The sequence below is a fragment of the Lynx canadensis genome, chromosome A2 (genome assembly GCF_007474595.2).
Source record: "Lynx canadensis isolate LIC74 chromosome A2, mLynCan4.pri.v2, whole genome shotgun sequence".
In the NCBI taxonomy this organism is placed as follows: Eukaryota; Metazoa; Chordata; class Mammalia; order Carnivora; family Felidae; genus Lynx; species Lynx canadensis.
The window spans coordinates 146,242,393-146,260,132 of NC_044304.2; the positions used below are offsets into that span (position 1 = coordinate 146,242,393).

The window sequence follows — 17,740 nt, forward strand, 5'->3', positions numbered from 1 at the left end:
GTATCCGTGTGAGTGTGGGAGATGGACTGTAGATACGGACGAGTGGAACAGCGCCAGGTGTGGGATTATGGGAGTAATACAGAGGTGTGTAAAGATACTTTAGGGGTGCCCAGTGACATTGTAATCTATAGAAACAGCTATCTGTCGCTTAGGTCCGTTTTATCTGGCTAACGGATTATTCACCTTGATGCTTCTCTACCACATCTTTTGAACTTTCTGCAGCCAAAGGCTTTTACCCAGACATGAGCCTGAAGAGGAAAAAAAAAAACCGGTCACTCTGGGGATGTATTGATTAAGTTTGGCTGAGAGGGCGGTTGATGTAACTGTGTTGATAATTTCTTCAATTTGTCTTGCCCTCTGCTTGAAACATCACGTTGTACAAAGAGTGGTGGCCTGAGGGACAGCTAGGGAAGACCTAGTTGTGGATTTGACCCTTCCGGAGAAGGGTCACCCTGGCCAGGTTCCAATACCTCTCTGATCCTTAGTTTCCTGTTAGGTGGGAGAAAACCTTAAAGGGCATTCGTGGATTCTTCCAGAGCTTGCATACCTGCCACAGAATTACCCAGCCCCTAGTGATGAGGGACCTGTCACGTCCCCAAATGGCTGAGCCCCTCAGTCTCCCTAGACAGACCTGACTGTTGGAAAATTCTTTATGTTGAATCGACATCTGTTTCTCTACAATTTGCACTCGTTGGAGCCATACAGAATAAAATGTCTAATGCTGCTTCCACAAATATTTGAGGACTGCTAACACATTTCCTTCTTCCACTCACTCCACAAGGCTTCTTTTCTTCCAACTGAACATGCCCAGTTATTTTAAACAGGGAGGCAGTGTGGGGTGGTGGAAAGAACGCCAGCTTTGGAGCCAGACACATCTGTGTTCAGTTCCCAGTCCTTTACATACTAACACTCAGTGCTCTGAGCCGCTGTATCTTTCTCTGCGAGATGTGGACGAAAATAGTCATCTCACTGAGTTATTGTAAGGATTAGGGATAAATTGGTGAAGATCCATGCTTAAAATATGAGAGCGGCTATGCCTTCAGTGACATAATTTGTAATGCATTTTAGGTGATCCTCTCTGAACGCACTCCTGTTTATGGGCCTCTTTTTTTTTTTTTTTTTTTTAAATTTTTTTTTTTTCAACGTTTATTTATTTTTGGGACAGAGAGAGACAGAGCATGAACAGGGGAGGGGCAGAGAGAGAGGGAGACACAGAATCGGAAACAGGCTCCAGGCTCCGAGCCATCAGCCCAGAGCCCGACGCGGGGCTCGAACTCCCGGACCGCGAGATCGTGACCTGGCTGAAGTCGGACGCTTAACCGACTGCGCCACCCAGGCGCCCCATGTTTATGGGCCTCTTAAATTGCTTTGTAAAACAGAATGAAATACTTTCTGTGAAGTCTAACTAGCAAAATAGAGTAGGATTAGTTCATCCTGGGTACTTCTCTCATTACATTCTGCAATCTACAGTGGCATTTTTTGAGCCGTATCACATTGACTGACTGTCACCTAAAGCCCTAAGTCTCTAATATGTGCTGCTGTTCGACCAAATTTCTCCCATGTTGAACTTCCTCCATTTATTTGAATCGATAATTATAGGTGGCTCTTCAAAGTGGCAGTCCCAGTTCTGTCTCGTTGTCTGCAGAAATAGCCTTGTGCCTGTCATAGTATAGGTCTCAGACTGGGGTTAGAAAAATACGAGTATTGAACTTTCGGTGCCAGCCCTGCTGATCTCACACCGCTGTTGCACAATGAATGCTGAGTGTTCCGCACTATTTTTTGCACAAACCGAGGACTTATTATGGGGGACCATCTTAGGGTTGGAATGTGACAGGAGTGCATGATAAGCTACTGGTCAAGGGAGCGCGCTGCATGGGATGTCGGTCGAGTGTGTTGTCTGCATCCAAGAACGGAAAGGGTGTACCGAGAGCAAGCCGGAGGCAGACTTTGGATTTATGTACGGTTACATGTTTTCTCAGACGCTTGGACTGTTTTTTACCTTGAGCCAGATTCTCCCTGGTGGAGGAAGCTTCTTTCTGGAAGTAAGTCAGGCACATTTAGGAAATTCATTAACCCTTTGGCTCCTGGGGCATTATCGCTAGCATTCATTTTCTCCCTCAACTTTGGAAAGCCAGTTCCCAGCTCGAGCCAAGCCGATCTCTCATAGTACCCTCTGCGTGTTCAGATTCCTTGTCTCTGCACTGGAGGGTCTTCCGAATGGGAATGTTTTCTTCGCCTAAGCCAAGTTCCGGGTTTGAAGTCCTCAACCCTCGATTCCTCCTTCCCCGTGGAAGCTTTTCCTAGCCACTCTGTCCAGGAGCGTTTCCCTTGAGTGCCCGATTTAGAATTCCTGTTGCCTTCGAGAGCATCTTTGGTCCCCTCTTCACCCCTCCCCCCAACAGTTTCTCCTATCTGCCCACTTGTTCTGTGGCTTTCAGAATAAGATCCTTTGTGAGCATTCAGTTCATTAAATACAAAACCGCCTTCTTCTTGGGTGCTGGTGCTTCTGGTGTGGTGAGAGCGAAAGTGTGGAATCTGTGGGGCTCCACGGTTCTATGGACGACAAATACGAAAAGAAAATAATGCAAAGGTTGTTACTGTTGTCTTCATTAAAATGGGAAAACCTTTACTCCGTTGACTGATTTAGATTTTGCTAAGTAATTAATTCAGTCCTTAAAAGGTGGTAGTTAAAATAGGTAATCCTCTACTTTTCAAGAGAGTAATTTATATTTTGGTGAGTAACCAATTAAAGCCATAAAGGGTTTACAGCCATCTGTGGCTTCTCATTTTCTTTTGGACAAATTCCGAACTCCTCAGGATGAAATACTCTTTGTAGCCTAATTTTTTGCCTGTCGGCACCAGGCCTAAAGGACTCGCAGCTTTCCCCCAAAGGTTGTGCGGTCCTGCGCCTCCGGTGCTTTGCAAATGCCGTCCCCTCTGGTTGGAATGCTCTTTGTCTCTCTGGTAAATGTCTATTCATCATTCAAGCCTACCCGCCCCCCTCCCCTTAATTACTTCCTCCCCTGTGCGCCCTCAAATTCTTGCACTTATTCATGCAGTATTTATTAGGGGCCTGCTTTGTGGCTGGCACCGTGGCGGGCTCTGGGGATACAAAAGGTGAATAATACTTGGGCTTGGCCTTTAAGGGCCTTCCATGTTAGGGGGAGGGGGCCAACCTGTCAAAAAATGTTGCCAGGAACTGAAAGGGAAGATTTAAGCGGCATCAGTTCTTGTCTGTCTTCCCCACCGGATGGTCAGCATCTTGTGGCAGGGGCCATTTCGCATTCATCTCCGTATTTCCGGCGCTTAGCGCGCATTGTAGGTCCCTTTCACGACCCTGTTAATCGGACCCCACTAGAAATGTACCCTGGGTTGCGCCACGTGTTTCGATGATAGCCCCCATACGTGGTGGTCCCTCCTATGGCTGGCTGGCGGCCCCTGGCTCCCTGTGCAATGTTAGGTGCCGGGTGGGCTTGGCCGGGCTCGGCGGCACTGGCCTTTTGCGATTCGTGTGCTCGCCTGCGCTGTCTGCCGCGGAACGGCCTGCGCGGGCGGGTGCGAGTGGGAAGAGAGGCCTGCAGCGCCCCCGCTGGAGGGAGCCGGCACTGCTTGGGCTGCCTGGCTCGCTCGCAGCCCGCGTGCGTTCGTCAGAGTTTAAGTTTACAGCCAGAAAATGAACACAGACACTGTGATTCTCTACACTTTTCTTTTCAAAGGCATAATATATGCCTTTTAAAGGATTATCGATGAAGAAAAAAATTCCTTCCTTCTCTCCCGTACCACTGGCGCCCTTGCGTTGTGATTCAGTCGGCATTCTAAAAAAGGGGAGTTTTAGTCGCATAAATGCGAAGATCATTATTTCTGGTGCTGTACCGGCCCTTGGCTGGGAGCGGGTGCCGAGAGAGGGCTGCGGCGGGGCTCTGGCATGCCGACCACGTAGCGCTGCTGCAAAGGAAACGTGCCTGGCGCCGCGGCCATGGCCGTGGTTGAGCGAGAGAACCCAGACTTTCCCCCAAGTTTTGCCCTTTTTGCTTCCTAGCCACCACCCCCCCCCGAATTAGCTGATGAGATTGGTAGGAGGTCCAGCAGAGCTTATTGTTTCCTAGACATTCGGTTGTGTCCTTGGTGGTTACCCACAGCTCGGGACCTGCGAGGTGTGGGGCACTCGAAGACCACTGCTTTGGACGGAACCCACGCCTCGGGCGTGGTATAGACCGAGAGCAGGCACCACGGCTGGCCACCCTGAGCCCCACCACACCTGAGGTCGAGTGGCCACCTCTGGGGTTGGGGAACCTGTGGGTGGTGGTCCACGGGTGGGGGTGTATGTTCGGGTTTCAGAGTCTGCCTTTTCCTGTGGCGTTAACTCGCCAGAGGAGAATTTCTGCTGCGGAACCTGGAGCTCAGAGTTGGGGGTGGGGGGCGCCTTGTGAAGGAGCAGCGGAGCGCTGGCGGGGTCGACAACCCTAAAGGTGCCCCCTAGAGGAGCTGCCGTGAGAAGAAAGTTCCATCCCTGCGGCGGCGGCAGGGCTGCGGGGAGGGCTGGTGGGGAGAGGCGTTGGCTGCGGCGGGAGGGGCACTGCGGCGCGGTGGGCGGACCAGGGGCGGGGCGCGGGTGGGCTCTAAAAGTCGGTGCCCACTCGCTCGGCACTGCCGCGGCAACCAGCGCCTCTCCGTCCTTTCTCTGCGGCAGCCGCGCCTCGGGCAGTGCCGCAGCGCACTCCCGGGTGGCCGCTCGCTGCTTGCCGCGGCCGGCGCCGCCCTCGCGGGCTGTAGGCTGCGCCTTGCTGCCGGCCGGCCCTGGCCAGCCGCGGGTGCTGCGGCGCCCGGTGCTCCAATCCCGTGTGCCGGGCGGCATGGGATAAGACGCGGCCATGGTGCGCCGAGATCGCCTCCGCAGGTGGGTGCGCGCGGCCGGCGCGAGGGGGTGTGGCTGGCTCAAAGCCGCCGTCCCGGAGAGGGTGCGGGCCAGCTGGTGGGGATGTGCGTGTCCGTGCCGGGGTTGCCGGACCTCGACTCCCGCGAGGGAAGACCCCACCCGGGCTGGTGGCGGGGGGCGGGGTGGCGCGCCTGCCTGTCCTCTGAGCCCTGTCTGCCTACTTGGGAGGGGATGTCACTCCTGCACGCAGTAGAATGTGCAGGGCTGGAGATCTCCCAGATTTGGTATTTCTAGACCCTGGTATCGCTCGGATGCGATTTAGGATTTCTAGACCCCAGCGTTGCCATGGCGTCATTTAGGATTTGGGGACCCCGGCGTCACCCTGGCGCGATTTAAGACTTCTAGACCTCAGCGTCACCCTGGCGCAATTTAAGATTTCTAGACCGCGGCATCGCCCTAGGGCGATTCAGGGTTTTTAGACCCCGGCTTTACCCTAAGACTCTGGGATTTTTAGACCCCGGCATCGCTCTGGCGCGATTGGCGCTCTAGGTCTTGGTATGGCTCAGATGCGATTTAGGATTTTGAAACCGGGCATTGCTCTGGCGCGATTTAGAACGTCTAGACCCTGGTGTCGCCTTGGCGTGATTTAGGATTTTTAGACCCCGGCGTCGCCCTGGCGCGATTTAAGATTTCTAGACCCCCGCATCATCTCGGCGCGATTTAGAATTTCGAGACTCTGGTATTGCTGTGGCGCAATTTGGGATTTCTAGACCCCGGTATCGTTGTGGCGCGACTTAGGATTTGAAGACCCTGGTATCGCTGTGGCGTGAGTTACTGCGTAGGTGTGACTAGAACTTGCAGTACCGTATCACCGAGGCGTAAGTATTTTTCGGATTTCAGTAATGAGAAGCCAAGCGAAAATGATTACTTGACCAAACTGTCCTAATGTTACACGTGAATTGTTTGCATTGGTTTACACAGTAGTTCACAGTCTCAGCGCGATGCCGTAAGGTGGCACATTTGGTGGTTTTAAATGTATTTTTTCCTCTTTATGAGACGAAGAATTCAAGGCTTGTAGAGGTTATTAATTTCCAGAAGGTTTGCTCCTGGGGTTTGCAGGATTTATACTTTTGACTCGTGGCTCATTAAGTAATGGGGATTTTGGTCAAAAAATGTTTAACCCGTTTTGGCTACTGACTGCCAGATTGTTTCCCTGCTAAAAATCCTAAAATGTTGTTAGAGGCATTTTTACGGAGGTATGAAACCAGAAAACGGCTTCCTGAAAGGTTGCCTCTTTCCTTTCTTGGAGTAAAAGAGGAGGTGTAGAGGGTGGAGGTGTCCGGGAGTGGAAAGTATACAGTCGTTGTCTCCCCCCCCCCCCCCCCCCGCAGCCTTCTGCTTGCTCCTCTAGTAGCCCCTCCCTGGCTCTGTGCTGAGTCATTGCAGATATGCGTCTGCTGAAACCCCTGAATGAATGAGATGAAGAAGCCCAGGTTGGGGCGGCTGGTGGGGGGGGGGGGTGATGAAATGTATGAGCTGAAGTACAGGACAGATGATAGCTAATGATAGCTAAACCTGATGCCTTTTGTCATCTCATTTTTCAAGGAGGTACTGGGTTGTAGCCTGCCACAATTAGGGGGTGAAAATTGTGATAATAATTATCATGTTTGCGGGCACTTTTTGGAATCATAATATTAACTTGAAAGGTGCAACCAAATCATCGGGTCTGTTTTATGGACAGCTACTTTGGAGGAAGAAAAAAAAAAAAAAAAGACTGCCCTAAGTGATGCCTAAAAAAGAGAGATGCTGCTCAGGTTTTTTGAGGGATTTTTTTTTTTTTTAACCACTGTGGAACCACAGTCTTATTTATTTGTTTTAGAGTTAAAAAAAAAAAGTATTTTGTGAGTTGGATCAGTTTGTGATGGGTAGGGGTTGTGTCCAGTCTACAGGTAATATTGGTGGAAGGGTGTGTGTACTCGCACAAAGCTGTCTCTAGCGGGGCTTTAACAATTGGGTTCCCTAATTTGTAAGCTCTGCTTTCTTGACAACTCTTACTTTAGTTTTAGAAAGTATTTCCAATCTGGTTATTTTGAGAGCCCTTCCATTCTACTGCTAATTCTTTCCCTGGTGACTGTTCGAAGTCATAAGCTAGAAACAGAACTATTTCTAATTCCCGTTTAGCACTCATCATTGTGGATAGACTGACCTGGACCTTTGAAGTCCTGGGCATGAGAAGGTTGGGTATGCAAGCCAGCCCTTTCTTTCCAGAGACCAAAGCAATTTCCAGATGTTGGGTATGAGCTCTGCCTTTTTTTTCTTTTTTTTTTTGAGGTGTGTGCAGGGTGGGAGGTAGCAGTCCTAAAAAATTAAATAAATGGGAGCTTCCTCAAGAGTCTGCCCAGTAGAGCAGAAATATAATCTCCTGCCCTGAGCTCTCAGGAGATTAGATACTGTGGGTCATGACAAAGCTGCTTATGTTGGAATACGTAGTGCACCGAGGGTCCTACGTTCACAGACGGTTTACCTGGAGCCGTTTCTCAGCACAGATCGAGAGAGCAGTACCAAGTGGGGCTTCACTGGGGTCAGAGAATTGATAAATATTAAAAAAATTAAAAACGGCTCTCTGCTTTAAGGACAGAGGATACTACGACATGCTTTTTAAAAAATCATTAGTAAAAAACTACATCTGTGTATCTGTAACACTTTACTCATTGGGGGGGGGTAGAGCTTAATATGAAGGAAATCATTACTGTTTTCTGGGGAACCTTTGATAAAAGCCAGTGAAAAGGGGCACAATACTTCTTTTGACTTCACATAAAAAAAACCCTCTTCTCGTCTGGGGAAAAGCACAATGGGAGGAAGGAGAAGCGCACTGAGGGATTAAAGTGGGAAGGAGAGGGGGAAGATTACGTATTAAAATAATATATTTTTTCCTAGAATGGTGAGCAGTTATGGTGACTGCGTAGCAGGCAGAGGTGTGCTTACGTTCTTCTGGGTAAACTTTCTGCCGTGCGTCATATGGAGGGCCAGGCAGTCGCTGCACGGTACAGAGTTTTCCCACCCCATCTTACCGATTTGGGGCTTGTTGAAGCATGTGCGGTTCGTCCCGACTGCTTACCTCGGGTCTCTGGTTTTCCTACAGGATGAGGGAGTGGTGGGTGCAGGTGGGTCTGCTGGCTGTGCCCCTGCTTGCGGCCTACCTGCATATCCCACCCCCCCAGCTTTCCCCTGCCCTTCACTCCTGGAAGTCGTCAGGCAAATTTTTCACCTACAAGGGACTGCGCATCTTCTACCAAGGTAAGGCGAGGGCCGTTGGAGCCCCCCGCATGTACAGATCCCATAGGTCCCACTGAGGTACTCATTTTGTGTCCATTGGTCTCTGTTGCCCTTCAGTGATGGCGGGGAAAAGCCCCATTTTCTGGGCAGTGTGCTTGAAGGAATGAACTAATTCCCCTCATTAACTCCATAGCAGGGAAGCTCAAAGAAAACTGCTGGGGGGGGGCGGTGGAATTAATTTCAATTTCTGTAGAACTGACTTTTCAGTATAATTTTTCTTCATAGCCTCATTTGTATTGATAGATATTGGTTTTCTCTTTTGAGCGCCCCTAGTGTCGGGTAATATAAACGGTATTCAGCAGACCTACCGTTGGTTGTTTCCCTCCGTCCCTGATTTCATTTTATTGTGTTCTATAAAGATGATTTGTTGCATGCATAACTAAATGCGATTTAAGCCTTATACCCTTGTATAAATTAATTTGCTGATGATAATTATTATGACTGCTACTTGTCAAGTAATTATCATATGCTAGTCATTGGATTAGGTTTTCAATCTCCATTATTTCGTTTAATCTTTACAACAGTACTTGGATATAGGCGCTATTAACCCCTTTTATAGGTAAAGAAATTGTGAAACAAGATTGGGAAAGATTTCTTTTGGGCGGGGGTCAAGAGCAATAACGAAAAATGTTTGTCATAAACCGTTTTTCATTATTGCTCCTGACCTCCTCTCATTTGCTGTATTCAATTAAGTAAGTATATAATTTCCTCTATACCGGTCATTTAATTGTTTCTAGTTTTTTAATGTCTCACATAGTCAGTGTTGAAGGGAAATCTTCATGTATATGTTTAACATATTTATTTTTTCCATATATTTTCACACTATACTACTTGTAAACGGAATGATTTTATTTGCATGGATTCTCAAGAATTTTTCTTTAATTCTCAAGAATATTTTTAATTGCTTTTGATTAAATTACTTTTGCAAACCTTCTCAGATCTCATGCCACTGGCAGTATGTATGAATGGTCCGTTTTAAATCTAATACTTTTAACAAGACCTTTCACTGTTTAAATGTTTGACTAATTTAAAAGATGCCTGTGCATTAAAAAATGTTCATGTCTGTATTAATATTTTTTTATACTTGTTAGAACTTTTAATAGTTTGAGCAGTATGCTTTTGATACTGGATTGGGTCTCCCCTGGGGGAAATAAAAGTGCTGGACAAATAGAATAAACTAAGGTGTTCACCAGGTTGAGGAAGAGTTGCTATATTTCAGAGAATTTTTGTGAGGCCATTAATAAGGTACAAAAAACCTGTAGTGTTTATGTTGTGATGGTATACTTCTAACTGTGCAAGTTTACTTTTTACTGTGAAAAACAATTTACATATTGGTAATATAAAGAAATGGGGAAATACTCTAAAAAATCTAAGTGAAATTAAGCAGATTGCCTTCAAGTATTTTCATATAAAGTGTGCTATTTACAAGTTTTTAATATACAGATGAAAAGAAAATCATCAAATGCCTGTTTTTACGTAAAGCAGTAAGCTTGCATTTTAAAAATGAATTTATTTTTATTTCATTAATTTAGGGCAGGGTGTCTTGTCCTTTATACCAGATTATGTAGCTTTTAATATTTTCAAGATTATTTTTTAAGGGAGCCAGCCTAACTGATTTCTTTCCTTTTTCCCAGACTCTGTGGGTGTGGTTGGAAGTCCTGAGATAGTTGTGCTTTTGCATGGCTTTCCAACATCCAGCTATGATTGGTACAAGGTAATGAAATCAGATTTCTAGATCCTACTATATCTTTAAAAATCCAAAATCAAGGACTGTGTTATCAGGACTGCAAGGTTCTTAGCTATTTGAATTGCTTAATAAAACAGGATTAAATGTAGAACTGTTTCTCATTTACTGTAAGAGAGTAAAAAACCCTTGGGTGATCTGGAAAGGATCATTGACAAGTTAAAAATGCTCAAGTTTTTCCCTGAATGGAGATTACGAGTAAACCAAGAGGATCATCTGTGGGCCTGTGGTGGTTTCATGAGATTTTTTATCAAAGTCTGTTTGTTAAGTCAAGATGGGGATGAAACTCTTGTACTGTAGGTTGGAGGAGCGCAGGATTACAAAATCCAGATCCTCTTTTTCGTTCTTGTAGATTTGGGAAGGTCTGACCCTAAGGTTTCATCGAGTGATCGCCCTTGATTTCTTGGGCTTTGGCTTCAGTGACAAACCGGTAAGCGGCATCTAGATGGGACCAGTGTTTTTTTTGGTGGAGGGGTGGTGTTGGATGACAACAGAGGGTCAGGCTGGCAGACAGATCAGCACTCATGACGTCATCCTGTATATCTGGGCTTTCTTCTCCTTAGAGACCACATCACTATTCCATATTTGAGCAGGCCAGCATTGTGGAGGCACTTTTGCGGCACCTGGGGCTCCAGAACCGCAGGATCAACCTTTTGTCTCATGACTATGGAGATATCGTTGCTCAGGAGCTGCTCTATAGGTCAGTGAGGTCATAGACTTCAGTACTGCTCACAGGTATCACTGGTTTAAAATGCTGGGAAAAATAAATTGTTCCTGGGTTCTTTCTAGTCCTTTTCCCTCTTGGGAGTTTGTCTTCAGCTGCTGCATTGGTGTGTGTCCACTGAGTTAGATGTGTGTTTCCCTCACCCATTTCTAGGTTCAAGCAGAATCGATCTGGTCGGCTTACCATAAAGAGTCTCTGTCTGTCAAATGGAGGTAACTGCCGTGGTGGTGGGTGGAAAGTGAGGTGTAGCCTCAAAGGGCCACATGTAGATACCATGTCGACATCTAAACAGTAATCTCATGATATTGCAGGCAGACATAATTACACCAGAGGATCTTGACCTTTCTTATGCCATGAACTACGAAATCTCTAATGAGATTTATCGACTCTTTCTCAGAATGTTTTTAAACATAGAAAATAAAACAAATAGGATCACGAAAGAAACTGCTCGTATCGACAAACAGCTAATAAAAAGCTGTGGTGCAGTAACACGTGTTTCTTTGTAAATGCATCGCGCAGCAAGATCTGTGGGTAGGTCTAGCAACAACCACGGTTGGTCGTGAGGAGAGCACTCGCTGCGGCAACTGCAGTGGGTTATGCAGATAGTTGTGATGAAACCACAGGCGCTTCTGATACCCTGTGGTTTGTTCCAGAAACTCTTAATCTTTCAAAAAATGTTTATTTTTATTTATTTTGGAAAGAGAACCCCAAGCAGGCTCCGTGGTTGACAATGCAGAGCTCCATCTCACAAACAGTGAGATCATGACCTGAGCTGAAATCCAGAGTCAGATGCTCAACTGACTGAGCCACCCTAGCGCCCCCCCAAAAACTCTTAATCGATGGTAATGCCAGGTTTCACTTAGAAATTATTGAACCTTTGCTTCAATCTTTTGGAGAGGGTTCTTTTTCCTTGTGTGCCATTGAGCCTGACTTGTAAGTCCATGAATATCCAGATGTCCCCTGAATACCATAAGGGCAGATTCGGACGGGAGTCTCTCCCTTTATCAGTGATGCTCATGGCTTTCTCTCATTGACTCTGGAGAAAAGTGGAAAAGGAAACTCTAGGTTTTTTGGGCCCCCCCCCCCCCCCGCCGCCCTGGGACCTACAGTTCCTGAAAAAACCACTGGTTTCTTTTGTAGCCCAAATCACTAACAATACTAGGTACTGTGAAGAGTGGAAAGAAAGGCCAAGGGAAGTCAGGCTCAGTCAGCATTATGGATGATCACATACATTAGCTTTCCCCTGTTTCTCTACTCTTACAAATGGGGAAAGTATTCCCAGCAGGACAGAATCTGACCTGTTAAACAGAGAATTCCCTGGAGAAATAATTAGATGAAAGAACTAAGTTTTGTTTATTGTATCATTTCTGGCAATAAAGGCCCCAAATGTGACAGTAAATCGGGAGATAGTCTCCGATAATGAGCCTGTGTTTGACTTAAAATTGTTGGGGGGCGCCTGGGTGGCGCAGTCGTTTAAGCGTCCGACTTCAGCCAGGTCACGATCTCGCGGTCCGTGAGTTCGAGCCCCGCGTCGGGCTCTGGGCTGATGGCTCGGAGCCTGGAGCCTGTTTCCGATTCTGTGTCTCCCTCTCTCTCTCTGCCCCTCCCCTGTTCATGCTCTGTCTCTCTCTCTGTCCCAAAAATAAATAAACGTTGAAAAAAAAATTAAAAAAAAAATTGTTGGTAAATAACTAACATGAGTCTCTTCTTCTCCTATAGGTATATTTCCTGAGACTCACCGTCCTCTCCTACTCCAAAAGGTTGGCTACTCCAGTGACAAAATTTTGAGTGTTTTTTTTTTTTTTAACGTTTATTTATTTTTGAGACAGAGAGAGACAGAGCATGAACGGGGGAGGGTCAGAGAGAGGGAGACACAGAATCCGAAACAGGCTCCAGGCTCTGAGCTGTCAGCACAGAGCCCGACGCGGGGCTCAAACTCACGGACCGCGAGATTATGACCTGAGCCAAAGTCGGCCGCTTAACCGACTGAGCCACCCAGGCGCCCCCAAAATCTTGAGTTTTCAAGATTTATACCAACATAAATAATGCTAGGACCTTGTAAGGGCCATACCTGCTGTAATGGGCTGTAGTTAAAATGCTCTCCTCAGGAATTTACATTAATAAAGTTAGTTTTTTCCTTCTGTATCCGCAGATACAGCAATGGAAGCAGTTTCTAGGTAAAGCCTCCTTTCTGAGAAGAAGAGATCAACAAATACTTGGGAGAAATACAGCTATCTAGAGATTTGTGTCATTAGCATGTTGTCTGAACAGATCAGATCCTAAAGTTGAATACATCAGTTAGAAATCTTAGGGATTTAGTGAAGCGTAGAAAGGTAATCTTAAAGGGAACCACAAATAGGTCTGCCTTCCGTGAGAGAGCAGGTAGGCAAAACAAGAAGCGAAAAGCCAGTAAGGAAATGTTTCAGTCGAAGGACATTTGGCTTAAGTCCTTTTTAAATTCCTAATATGAAACTTCTGTCCTGGTTAGTGGTTTTCTTTCTCTAAATTCCTGATTTTTACCTCTTTACCTACAGCTCCTCAAAGATGGAGGCGTGCTGTCACCCATCCTGACACGATTGATGAACTTCTTTGTATTCTCCCGAGGGTAAGTCATTACTGATTCGCTATAGCCCGGGAACAATGTAGTGAAAAGTTGCCATTAAAATTCCGGGCCAGGGTTTGATATTTTAAGACACAGATGTTGGCCATTTGCCAGGGAAGTGGTAGAAGGAATTCACAAATCAGTTAAGGGTCAGACTCTGTGACCTGTGAGGTTCCAGTCATATTTAACATTCTGGATTCTTTAACATTCACCTGTGTCTTTCTGCTCTTTCGGGCTCTTTCAGTCTCACCCCAGTCTTTGGGCCGTACACCCGCCCCTCTGAGAGTGAGCTGTGGGACATGTGGGCAGGGATCCGCAACAATGACGGAAACTTAGTCATCGACAGGTAAGAAATAACACTTTCTTTTGGTTTCCAGAGAAGCTCTGTTTTTGGAAAGTGGGGAAAGCTGTAGGATTCCTCGTTCTGTTCCTTGCTAGCTTGTTCCCTCTCACGAGGGGGTCCGTTATGGTCTGTGAGGCAAACGAGGAAGTCCTGCGCTGAGAAGAAAGAAGTGGAGAATAGTGAGCCCTGAGCAGAAGCCATGTGGTACAGAGTTTAGGTAAACAGCTAATCAGTAACCGCTAATGCTAACTCAGTAACTGGCCAATTGAGTTTAGCAAATCCTACTTTGGGCTTTTTGTTAATATTAAAATGCTTCAAAATGTCTAATCACAGTTGTGAAAGGAGCCTAGTACCTCTCAAAGTACAAGTCTCTTCCTTTTTCGTGTCTTTCCCATTGCAGCAGGGACTGAGAGGGAGAGCTCTCTGTCTTGTACAAAGCATCCTCAGGCCGCGGTTCAAGTGAGAATGTAGCGGCTTTCATTTTAGGATGCCTTTGCATTCCTGTAACAGTAAAGATTTCTTGTCCTACTCTTGCTGACTTATCTGTCCTGTAGTCTCTTACAGTACATCAACCAGAGGAAGAAGTTTAGAAGACGCTGGGTGGGAGCTCTTGCTTCTGTAACTATTCCCAGTGAGTATTTCTGTATTACGTTTTGATAGGAATACTGAGGGACTATGGAGCTAAAATAATTGCCAGATTTAGCAAATACAAATACAAGACACCCAGCTAAATTTGAATTTCATATAAACGGCAAGTACTTTTTTAGAATAAGTATGTGCTTTGCAGTATTTTGACATCTTTATACCCCCCCCCCCCCAAAATCATTTCTTACCTGAAATTACATTTAACTGGGCATCTCTTATTTAATCTGGCAGGCCCTACTCCCAGCATCTGGACACCAGTGACACGAGTTGTAGAGTGAAGTGTGGAAAACAGGGAGATGCCACTGCAGAGGTAGTTGGGGTCACTGTCAGGAGTGGGAGTTGGGCCAGCTCTCGTGCTGGGCCTTGTCAGCGGCTGCCACGTTAAATGCTGAGGTGCCGCAACAGAAGGCGGTTTAGATACTAATTGAGAGGCTGGAGGTGTTTTGTGCTCACGTGTCTGTTCGTTCTTATAGATTTAAAAAGAAAAAACTCAGTGCAGTGTCTCATCCATAGTAGCTGGTGCCCAAGATTTAAAACGTCAGCGGTCAGTTATAACTGAAGAGAGACCTAAATAATGATGGTATCCTGGATTCATAGGAGGAGAACATGCACAGTGTGGCTTAGTCCCCTTGGTCCAGGCACAGAAGAGCTGGAGGAGGGACTGAATGGCTGTGTACAGGAGAACTGTCCCAAATGGACTAAGTGTTAGGCTTATTCCCAGGAGCTCCTTATAACCTACTCATTAAAAGAAGCTAGATTTTCTAAGCATAAAATTAAAACAAAAATTTGTTTTAACATTTATTTTTGAGAGAGAGGGAGGGAGAGCCTGTGCGGGAGAGGGCCAGAAAGAGGGTTGGAAGCAGGCTCTACGCGGTGAGCACAGAGCCCGACACGGGGCTCAAACTCACAAACCAAGCCGAAGTCAAGAGTCGGCCGCTTAACTGACTGAGCCACCCAGGCACCCCTAAGCATAAAAAATTTTTTAAAAAGATATTTAGAAACAAAAAATAAACTAGTGGGACCTTCATCAAACTAAAAAAGCTCTGTATAGGTAAAGAAACCATCAACAAATGGGAAAAATGTTTGCAAACCATGTATCTGACAAGAGGTTAACATCCAAAATGGATGAAGAATGTGTATACTCAATAGCAAAGAAACAAATAAGCCAATTAAAAACTGGGCAAAGGACGCGAATAGATACTTCTGCAAAGAAGGTATAGGAAAGGCCAACAGGTACATGAAAAGAGTTCAACATCACTAGTCATTAGGAAAATGCAAATCAAAACCAGAATGAGCTATCACCTCACACCTGTTAGAATGGCCATCAGCGAAAAGACAAGAGACAGTAAGTGTTGGTGTGGATTTGGAAGCAAGGGAGCCCTTGTGCAGTGGTGGTGGGATTGTAAATGGGGACGGCCACGGTGGAAAATAGTATGGAGGCTCCTCAAAAAAATGAAAATAGAACCACCCTATGATCTGGCAACTCCACTCCTGGGAATACATCCAGAGGAAATGAAAACACTTAACTTGAAAAGGTTTCTGCACCCCTGTGTTCATAGCTGCGTTGTTTATGATAGCCAAGACGTGGAAACAGCCTGCATGTCCACCTATCAATGAATGGATAAAAAAGTTGTGATGTGTATGTATGTATACAGTGGGCACTATTCAGCCATAAGGCAGTCTTCCTATTTGTGACAACGTGGATGAACCTACAAGGCATTATGCTAAATGAGAGAAGTCAGACAGAAAGACAGACACTGTATGATCTCACTGACGGAGATCATCCTGTGGAATTTAAAAAAACTCCCCCAAACTCAGAGGACAAGAGATTGGATCCGTGGTTACCAGAGGTGGGGTGAGGGAGAAGCTGGAGGAAAGTAGTCAAAATGTACAGACTTCCACTTACGAGTAAGTACTAGGGATGTAACGTACAACATAATGACTATAGCCAACCAGAAAGTTGTTGAGAGAGTAGATCCTAAGAGTTCTCATCACAAGAATTTTTTTTTCTTTTCCATCGTATCTATATGAGGTAGATGTTAACTTGTTTCAGTAATCATTTCACAAAGTGCACACACCAAACCGTCTTGCTGTGTGCTTTAAACTTAGATAGTGACGTATGTCCATTATTTCTCAATGAAGACTGGAAAAACAATTTTTTTGAAGGGGTAGGAGAATACATTTGAGACCTTTAGTAATTCACTCCTCTTCTCTTTCCTAGTTCATTTCATCTATGGGCCACTGGATCCCGTAAACCCCTATCCAGAGTTTTTGGAGCTGTACAGGTGAGTCTCCCTCAGGGGTCTTTGTTTTGTTCCTGGTGACAGTGGTGAACAGGATAGCCACTGTCTCTGCCCTCACTGGCTGTTCATCTAGGAAACACATAAAAAGATGAATTGGGGAATCTTATTTTCGTAAATGGAAAGATGAAAAAATTCAGGTTTACGTTGTCTTGATTTACATGGCCTGTTTTCACTGTCATGGCTGCCACATACTCCTAGGTGTACAGGTAAGAAAAAGCTGTCATGTGAACCAAGGAACGGAAGTAGATCTGTTTTAAATGTTTGCTTTAGTCTGACTGTAAAACTAACTCCTCGACCTCAGCTTAGCAGGCTGTAAGGAGAGCTTGAGAAGAGTTCACTGTGGAAAAGTGCCTTCTCCTTGGTTGTTATTTTCTCTAGGTGCTTAACTTACTCAGAAGGTGTTGGAATACGAAATCTTGATTATGTCACGTGAGACTGTCCCATACCTTCACACGGCCTAGCAGAAACAACCCAGTAGTAAATAGTGTACATTTAATTCTAAACAGAACCCCCCCCCCCCCCCCCCCCCCCCCCGCCCCGCCCCATCTCCTGCCAGGGTTAAGGAAGGCCTTTTGTTATCTTTACTTGGACGGTTAGTTTCTGAATGGCCCACTCGTTTGATGCCTCATGCTTCTCTAAGGAGCTGGAAGTCCTCCTGCCTGGGCAGGTGTTGCAAAGTGTTATATTTTCAAGTTGTTGTCTGTTGGGTTATGAACAGTTAAGAACTAGTCTGCTTATGTCCTAAATGGAATTGGCAGGTTTACCCGCCTAAGATACAATTCCAAAGTAGAAGGTGAATAAGCTCTTTGTTGGTTCCTTCCAGTGTGGTATGTCCGTAAGGGCATTTACTGGGGCTGCCCACTGGCTTGCATCCCTCCCCTCCCTCCAGCCTCAAGTTCACCTACATGCTGTTCTCTTCCACTAGGAAAACGCTGCCGCGGTCCACAGTGTCGATTCTGGATGACCACATTAGCCACTATCCACAGCTAGAGGATCCCATGGGCTTCTTGAATGCATATATGGGCTTCATCAACTCCTTCTGAGCTGGAAAGAGTAGCTTCCCTGTATTACCTCCCCTACTCCCTTACCTGTTGTGTATTCCACTTAGAAAGAAATGCCCAAAAGAGGTCCTGGCCACCAAACGCTATTCTCTCACAAAAGTCCACC

At 46.0% G+C, this 17,740-nt stretch overlaps 1 protein-coding gene across 3 annotated transcripts; it reads left to right on the forward strand.

The window, feature by feature from the left end:
• Positions 1-4,817: 4,817 nt before the first annotated feature.
• On the forward strand, positions 4,818-17,668 carry MEST. 3 transcript variants are annotated; one of them, XM_030308451.1, is made up of 12 exons: positions 4,818-4,897; positions 8,019-8,173; positions 9,847-9,926; positions 10,309-10,386; positions 10,520-10,656; positions 10,834-10,892; positions 12,400-12,440; positions 13,215-13,285; positions 13,527-13,628; positions 14,180-14,256; positions 16,492-16,555; positions 17,499-17,668. In XM_030308451.1, the coding sequence occupies exons 1-12, from the start codon at positions 4,872-4,874 to the stop codon at positions 17,614-17,616; spliced, it is 1,008 nt and encodes a 335-aa protein (XP_030164311.1). In that variant the 5' UTR covers positions 4,818-4,871; the 3' UTR covers positions 17,617-17,668. The 3 variants fall into 3 exon arrangements, with proteins under 3 accessions (XP_030164311.1, XP_030164314.1, XP_032448341.1); XM_030308454.1 differs by lacking the exon at positions 17,499-17,668 and adding an exon at positions 14,502-14,580 and having other exon boundaries at positions 16,492-16,554; XM_032592450.1 differs by lacking the exon at positions 4,818-4,897 and adding an exon at positions 7,774-7,920.
• Positions 17,669-17,740: the final 72 nt, after the last annotated feature.